This window comes from Colobus angolensis, unplaced genomic scaffold (genome assembly GCF_000951035.1).
Source record: "Colobus angolensis palliatus isolate OR3802 unplaced genomic scaffold, Cang.pa_1.0 Scaffold440, whole genome shotgun sequence".
Classification (NCBI taxonomy): domain Eukaryota; kingdom Metazoa; phylum Chordata; class Mammalia; order Primates; family Cercopithecidae; genus Colobus; species Colobus angolensis.
This window is the reverse complement of record NW_012117822.1, coordinates 1,315,551-1,323,349: the sequence shown is the minus strand read 5'-3', so window position 1 is coordinate 1,323,349 and position 7,799 is coordinate 1,315,551. Positions and strand designations below refer to the sequence as shown.

The 7,799-nt window shown below is 36.2% G+C and overlaps 1 protein-coding gene across 2 annotated transcripts in view; it reads right to left on the bottom strand.

The window, feature by feature from the left end:
• Nucleotides 1–1,076: 1,076 nt before the first annotated feature.
• Nucleotides 1,077–7,799, bottom strand: part of TERF1 (telomeric repeat binding factor (NIMA-interacting) 1) — a 41,108-nt gene continuing 34,385 nt past the window's right edge. For both annotated transcript variants that reach the window (XM_011957430.1, XM_011957429.1), the window contains one exon: nt 1,077–2,858. In XM_011957430.1, coding sequence (XP_011812820.1) covers nt 2,682–2,858 — 177 coding nt within the window. In that variant the 3' untranslated portion in view covers nt 1,077–2,681. The remainder of the gene's footprint in view (nt 2,859–7,799) is intronic.

Sequence of the window (7,799 nt, the reverse complement as noted above, 5' to 3'; positions counted from 1 at the left end):
ATTTTAAAATGATTAACTTTTATAAATAGAGCATAGGTTAGTGGCTGTCAGGATTTGGGGGAAGGATGCAGGAAAGAGGTATGTATGCTTACAAAAGAGTGATGTGAGGGATCCTCATGGTGGTAGATACATGAACACAAGTGATAATACTGTTTAGATCTAAATACACAGAATACAAAACTGGGGAAATAAGATGAATGGATTGTATCAATATCAATATCCTGGTGGTGATACACTATAGTTTTACAAAATATTAATATTTGGGGAAACAGGGCCAAGTGTACAAGAGATCTCTGTATTATGTCTTACAATTGCATGGGAATTTACATTATCTCAACAAAAATTCTGACTAAAAAGAATTCAGGGGCCAGGCTCAGGGGCTCATGCCTGTGATTCCAGCACCTTGGCGGATTGAGGTGGACGGATCTGTTGAGCCCAGGAGTTTGTGACCAACCTGGGCAACATAGAGAAGCCCCATTTCTACAAAGAAATACAAAAATTAGCTGGGCGTGGTGGCACATGCCTGTAGTCCCAGCTACTTGGGAGGCCGAGGTAGGAGAATCACCTGAGCCTAGGAAATAGAGGCTGCAGTGAGCTGTGATTGTGCCACTGCACTCCAGGCTGGGCAATTAAGTGAGACCCTGTCTCAAAACAAAACAAAACAAGGATTCAAAAAAGATTCAAACTGGAGAAGAAGAGGTTTTAGGAATATATTACCCAACTTATTTTGCTTATAATTTCTCTTTTTTAGTATCCACAAGTTATGTGATAAAAACCTTATGTTTAAATAAATCTAAACTAGCTCTTCCAATAAGTAAAATTCAAAATAAGAAAGCACCATACTATAATTGATTCCGATCTTCTCTTCTAGTTGTATGTGAAATAACAGGGCATCTTACAATTAATGGCAACTTAGATTTGATGATTTATGGCAGGTGTTTGGAATGAGGTTGACTTAAGTCTATTTTGACCCATGATGCCAGCCTTGGCACTAATCAACAAAATGTCTCCAGTAAACAGTGACAGTATCTCTTGGTGTAACAAGATAAAGGAGAAAGGAGTCAGGAAGCATATGGTACTCATCCATGTTTCTGTTTATATATAGGATAACAAATTCAGGAACAATGGGAAAGTAATATATGAAACCTTAATAGGAAATACAATAGAGATTACGAAACACTACCATTTGATTTTTTATGCAAATACTTCAATATTCCAATATTTTTACTCATTTGCTAAATAAAGCACATAACTCAAAATGCTAAACAATTCTGTTAGTCTAAATCTTTTAAAGAATAAAATGGTGAAAAACTAAAATTGCTTAGTTAGGTATATATGACATTGTTTATTATCTATCATAGACATCAAGATGATCATAGTTAATACCAATTTAAGCTTTGCGGAATACTGTTTTAGGCCCAATATTGATATATTAAATGAAGGTATCAGAGAATCTTGTATTTATGGCATTAAGTTATAAAGATCTATTCAAAACCATTTTTATCAAAGTTTAAACACTGGAGCAAAAGTCAGATTGTTTCTAAATGCGACACAAAATGATCTTGCTAATAGTACAAATTTTGTACCATGGGTAATATTGTTGTCTTTTTCTTTTTTAAAAAAATCATTTCGATTTTTCTTTTAGATTCAGGGAACACATGGGCAGGCCTGTTAGCTGGGTATACTGTGTAATGCTGAGGTTTGGTGTACAGATGATCCTGTCACCCAGGTAGTGAGCAGAGTACCCAATAGGTAGTTTTTCAGCTTTTCCTCCCACTCCCCACCCTACCTCCCCAGTGTCTATTGTTCCCATGGGTCCTCAGGTATTACTATTTTCAAGTTTTTTTATTTACATGAAACTACTGAAAGCAAAAGTATGTCATGCTTATAGGTTACTTTGTACATTTATCATTCTACTAATAAACATCTTAAGTAATTAAGTAGTATATTAAGGCCATAAACCAAGTCGTTATCTCATATCAAAGGACTATTGTTATTCAATCATCTAGAAAAGTTCATTTTACGCAGGACACAGTGGCTCACGTCTGTAATCTCAGCACTTTGGGAGGCTGAGGTGAGCGGATCATGAAGTCAGGAGTTCAAGACCATCCTGACTAGCATGGTGAAACCCTGTCTCTACTAAAAATACAAAAATTAGCTGGGCGTGGTAGTGTGTGCCTGTAATTCCAGCTACTCAGGAGGCTGAGGCAGGAGAATCATTTGAATCTGGGAGGCAGAGGTTGCAGTGAGCTGAAATTGCGCCATTGCACTCCAGCCTGGGCGACAGAGACTCTGTCTTAAAAAAAAAAAAAAGAAAATTCATTTTAATGGGTTATGTTACCGGGTTGAAGTCAGCCTAGAGACACAAAATAGGTTAACTGAAATTTTTTTTTTTGGATCATGTTTTAGTTTTTTCATTGGAACAGGATTTCGGGGTGGGGATACTAAATGTGGCAGAGTTCAACAAATTTACATTTTATCAAAATAAGGTTCTTCAAGAATACAATGATAGCATATGCTTTAACTCTTATAGCACAAACCCTCATGATAATTGATGGTCACATAAAAATACTGTAATGCTTTAAACAAAAGTTTTAAAATACATAAATGACACAAGTTTCAAACAAAATGCAGTGATCAAAATACTTAGCTGTTCTTTCATCAAGCTTTTACAAACACAATCAGTCTTCGCTATCTGAGCAAATCAGTTTTAGTTTCTTCATGGTCCTCCATCTATCTTTTAACATGACACTTGTCCGGTTGTTGAATTTATAATGCAGTAGTATTTTAGACCAGTTTCCCTCTCCATATTTCCTCACGCCAGATCTCAAATTCTTGTCTTCTTCCCAAAGCCATGCCTTTTGATAAAAAGTAAAACAGTTATTTACAGAAACAATTATTCAAAAAGAAAATACCTACTATAAATGCCAGTTCAAAAAAATCAAAATAATGCTTAGTTTCTTAAAGATGGACGATTTCTCTAAACATTTCTTAGACTTTTTATAAGATTTTACATTTATCATAACATTTTTAGGGGTCATTATTATTACCATTCATTTTATGTAAGCTCAGCTGCCCAAGATCAGATAGCTAGAAAGTGACAGCGCTACACGTCAACTCAATTTGACTTTAAGCCCACATTGTCTCTTAAAATGATCTTCTACAATTGTTAATAGTTGGATTTATTATCCTCCAAATCTCCAAATAGGCTTTGTGAATGTTTAGTACTTCACTAATGAACTCAGTGAAAACCCTGTTCTGCCTATGTTAGGGGAAGTATATAAAACCCATATAAAACTCAAATCTTGTCTAAAATAGACTTTCAAAAACACAACTAACATAAACTAATTAGGAACATTTAATTTTATGCTGAGAGAAAATTCCTAAACATTTCAAAAAATCAAATTTAATACTATACACAGAAAAATTACTGATACTTGGCATTTGCTACAGGGAACCAACTAATTATTCCTTCTGTTGGCATGCTGAAAGAGCAATATGACCATCTGCATGATTATTTACTGTGTCTAGATTACAAGAAATTCTCCAGCACTTCACATTTTCCTTAAAAACCCTGTTCATCAACCCACACTCATTCAGATGGCTGGTAAGTGTTGGTGAGGATATGGATAAATTGGAACCTATGTGCACTGGTGGTGGGAAAGTAAAATTATAGCACCACTATGGAAAACAGTTTGGCAGTTACCCAAAAAAATTTTAAAAGGACTACCATATGATCCAGCAATTCCACTCTGGGTATATATCTAAAACAGTCGAGAGCAGGGACTTGAAAATGTATTTGGTACATCCATGTTCATAGCAGCATTATTCACAATAGTTAAAATGTGGAAGCAACCCAACTGTCCATCAACTGATAAATGGATAAACAAAATTATATTATATTACATGTTTATATAATTCAGCCTTCAAAAGAAGTTCCGACGCATTCTAGAACATGGATAAACCTTGAGGACATTAGGTTAGACAGAAAAAGACAAATACTATGCTACTTCTGATATGAGGTGGCTAGAATAGTCCAACTCATAAATAGAAAGTAGAATGATCATGGCAAGGGGGCTGGAAGGATGGAAATGGAGTTACTGTTTAATGGGTACAGTTTCAGTTTTGTAAGAGGAAGACAGTTATTGATAGATGGTAGTGATGGTAGCACAATATGAATATATTTAACGCTACCAAACTGTACATTTTAAAATAGTTAAAATGGCAAATGGTGAATTTTATATCATGTGTACTTCACTATAATCGAAGGAAAAAAAAATCCAGTTCAGTTGTCTGATGCAATATTAGATTTCAAGGTGACCTGAAGAAGACAAACATGACATGAGAACCATCTTGTGTATGACTCAGTACCAAAAAGTTGGTAGTGACCGTAACCAAACCCATGTAGAAGTTTGTGTGAGCTACCTTAAACCTGATCCCCTGTTCTTGCTATTCCTCTGCTTTGTGACTTAAATCCAAGATACCAGCCTGGTCTCTTCTGTACCTGCTTTTGCTTTTGTTTGTCTGTGGCACACCTATCAGCAACTGTGCTGCTTACAAGTACATGACTATTCAATCGCTAAACAAAGGCTGACAGCCTCCTATAACCATCTATTACTGCCTGACTCAGCCCTTCACTCCTACAAAACCTCACTACACTGTTTGTCATTAACTGACAAAAACCAAGAGATGTATTAATAAATTTTTCATGTGTCAGGTGACTGATTAAAAGCACTTCAATAGTGGGTTATTAATCTTTGGGGTCATATAAATCTTGTAGATCTACTCCACAGAAAAGTGTAGGTATCTAAAATTTTATACACAAATTTGGGGGCCACATAGACTCCCTTTAAAGAGCCTATCAACTCCATGGTCTCCAAGTTAAGAATTTTTGTTCTTTCAAAAACTTGTCATATACATTATTCAGCTTTAAAAATTAGTGGTTTAGGCAAATTTCATACACATGTACGGCATTGTTTTCTTGCTCTTATCTGAGCTGTAGTATTTTTAATAAGGTGCACAGATGATGTTTGATACAATACAAAAGCCCCTTTCTTTCAAGAAATGACCAATGTTCTCTGAATCCTATTTGGGGTCCTGGGTGCAGTATATTTAGGCAGTATTTTCCAATGTATCATCTATAGCAAGGGTCAGCAAGCCACTGCCAAAACCCAGCCCAAGGCTAGTTTTCTATAGCCCTGGAGCTGAGAACCATTTTTAAATTTAAGTCATTTAAAAAATATATTTAAAATATGTAACAGAAACTATGTATGTGAAATATATGTAAAATAAATATATTAATAATATATTATAAATCTTGCTCTTTATAGAAAAATTTTGCTCACCCTTAACCTAGAGAAAAGGAGTAATGTTGTCAGTATAGATTAACTGAAAACTAACAGTGTTTAGCATTAAGTATTTTGTTTTTTTCTTCTATTGAAAAAGAATAACTTTAGCTTGATATAATGTTACTTCATGGTTGACTGTGCCTTTATTATTTTGCTTGATTTAAATCTTTTCAGTCTTTGCTTAATTATACCTGTAACTGAAAGAGTTCTGAAAACATCATACACAATAAGCTATCATCTGGCAAGTAAGGAAAGCTGTAATTTTTAAGTTTAGAGGTTCAAGTGGCCTAGCAGTCACTGGTACCAACTCCTACTTTCTATAGCTAGAGTTGAATGAGTGACACAACTAACCTATCAGTGTCAGATCAGAAAGAAAACATAAGGGCAGTACAATTTCATAAAGTCTACTACCATGCTTAAACACTTTCCATTTCCTCATTTTACATATTTAACTGACTGTACCAGATTCCACTGATAGTAATAGTTAGGGGAAGAGTGTAAGATGATGTATTTCTGGACATTAAACCCATACAAGTCATTTCCTTTGTTTTATTGTCATTTGTCTTTTTATTTTCTAGAAAAATCAAATACAAAATCATAACAACTCCAGCCATGCCAAGAGCCTGAAAACATAGAAAGAGCAAATAACAAATTAAAACACACCAATCTTTTTCTTTCCCGAGGCTAGAGATTATATAACTCAGATCTGAAAACTGTATATCCATTCTAAAGAATAATGCTTTTTAATGCCTCAAAATGATACTACAAATAGTAAAAGAAAACACTGCTACAGTATTTCTCATTACATACTGTTTACGGAAAACAGTTTAAAAGGCATTTACTTTAACTCTTTAATGGAATAAATTTATAAAAGGAGGGCTCTTTAATGCTGATAAGGAAGGAAGAAATATCTTTAACAGACCAAAGCAGGAAAAAGAAAACTGTCCAAGTAGACATGGGCTATTGCCGTAAGTTTTTTTTTTTAAAAAACCTCAACACAAAATAAAATTAAGTCTGTCACTTATCTTCTAAAACAAGTATTTTTAAAAAAGGCCAACGACGGAAAGCTAAAAAATAAAACCAGGCCCTTGTGATATCCACAGAATTCTTTTTTGGCATAGGAAAGGGTGATAGATATTATCACTGATTACGTGGTCGATATCTTACATTTTGTTTTGAATAGAAGAGAAACAACAGTTTTCTTCATATATATCTGCAAATAACACCTCATTTGGAATGCCTGCTGGAAGAACTCCAGGGAAAGATCAGTTATATGTGTAAGGCAGAGACTTCTGGTTTCCAGTCTCACATGTGAAGAGCTTGGAAATCATCACTCCAGTCCCCAGAAGAAAAAAACTGTTGAACAAACTGAAAATCAGTAACTCTTCTTAGATACATCAAAGAATGAATGTCACAGGGCAAACTGCTGCCCTGAAAACTAGAGAAAGAGAGAGGCAGACTGAGAGAATCACAAGAATTACTGGGGACAGAAAGGCCAGGAGCAGAAGCTCACAGCTGGAGCCAATACTGGTAGAAGCAATTAACTGTGACTGAGGAACTGATGGAGGCTCAGTGTGGATAAGCTTGAGAGTTAAAAACTCCAGGGGCCCAGTTTCAGAGGGAGTCACAAAGTTTTGTGAGTTTTATCTCCAGGAGCCCTACCAGGTCTCAGGGTAAAGATCAGACAACAATTCTTTCCTGCTTCTGACAGCAGGAGGGGAAAAGTAGCCATTTAGAAATACTCCCTATTTAGAAATACTCCTCATTTCAAAATAAATGAGGAGAGTGTTCTGATCTCCTTAACAAAATCCTTTCCTCAAGAGAAACTAATTTTGCCAGAACCTAACCGACTGAGGTTTTACAAGAACCTAACTTACCTGTGGAAATACTCAACTCCACCCCTCTCTAGCCTTCATGTCTCACCCAAGGGGTGGTGGGCTGAGAAGCACTTAATGAAGGTCACAGTCTAGAACACAGGCTTACTAAAAGAAGGGAGACCTATGCACAGGACTCCAGAACGCTTCACCTCCCCTTACCTTACCACCACATCAGTCAGGATCCTGGGCATTATAGTTGAAAGAGCTCCTTCAGATTCTTATTAAAAAGCAGTCTCTAGGGAAACCCAGAGACAAGAGAGACAAAAACAGGACACTAAAGGAAATTTTAGCCTTTGACACCTACAGCTACAGAAAATGATAACTCCCAGCCAGATAAACATAAAACCTCACATTAGGCCGGGCACGATGGCTCATGCCTGTAATCCCAGCACTTTGGGAAGCCGAGGTGGGTGGATCACAAGGTCAAGAGATCGAGACCATCCTGGCTAACACAGTGAAACCCTGTCTCTACTAAAAATACAAAAAATGGGCCGGGCGTGGTGGCTCAAGCCTGTAATCCCAGCACTTTGGGAGGCCGAGACGGGTGGATCATGAGGTCAGGAGATCGAGACCA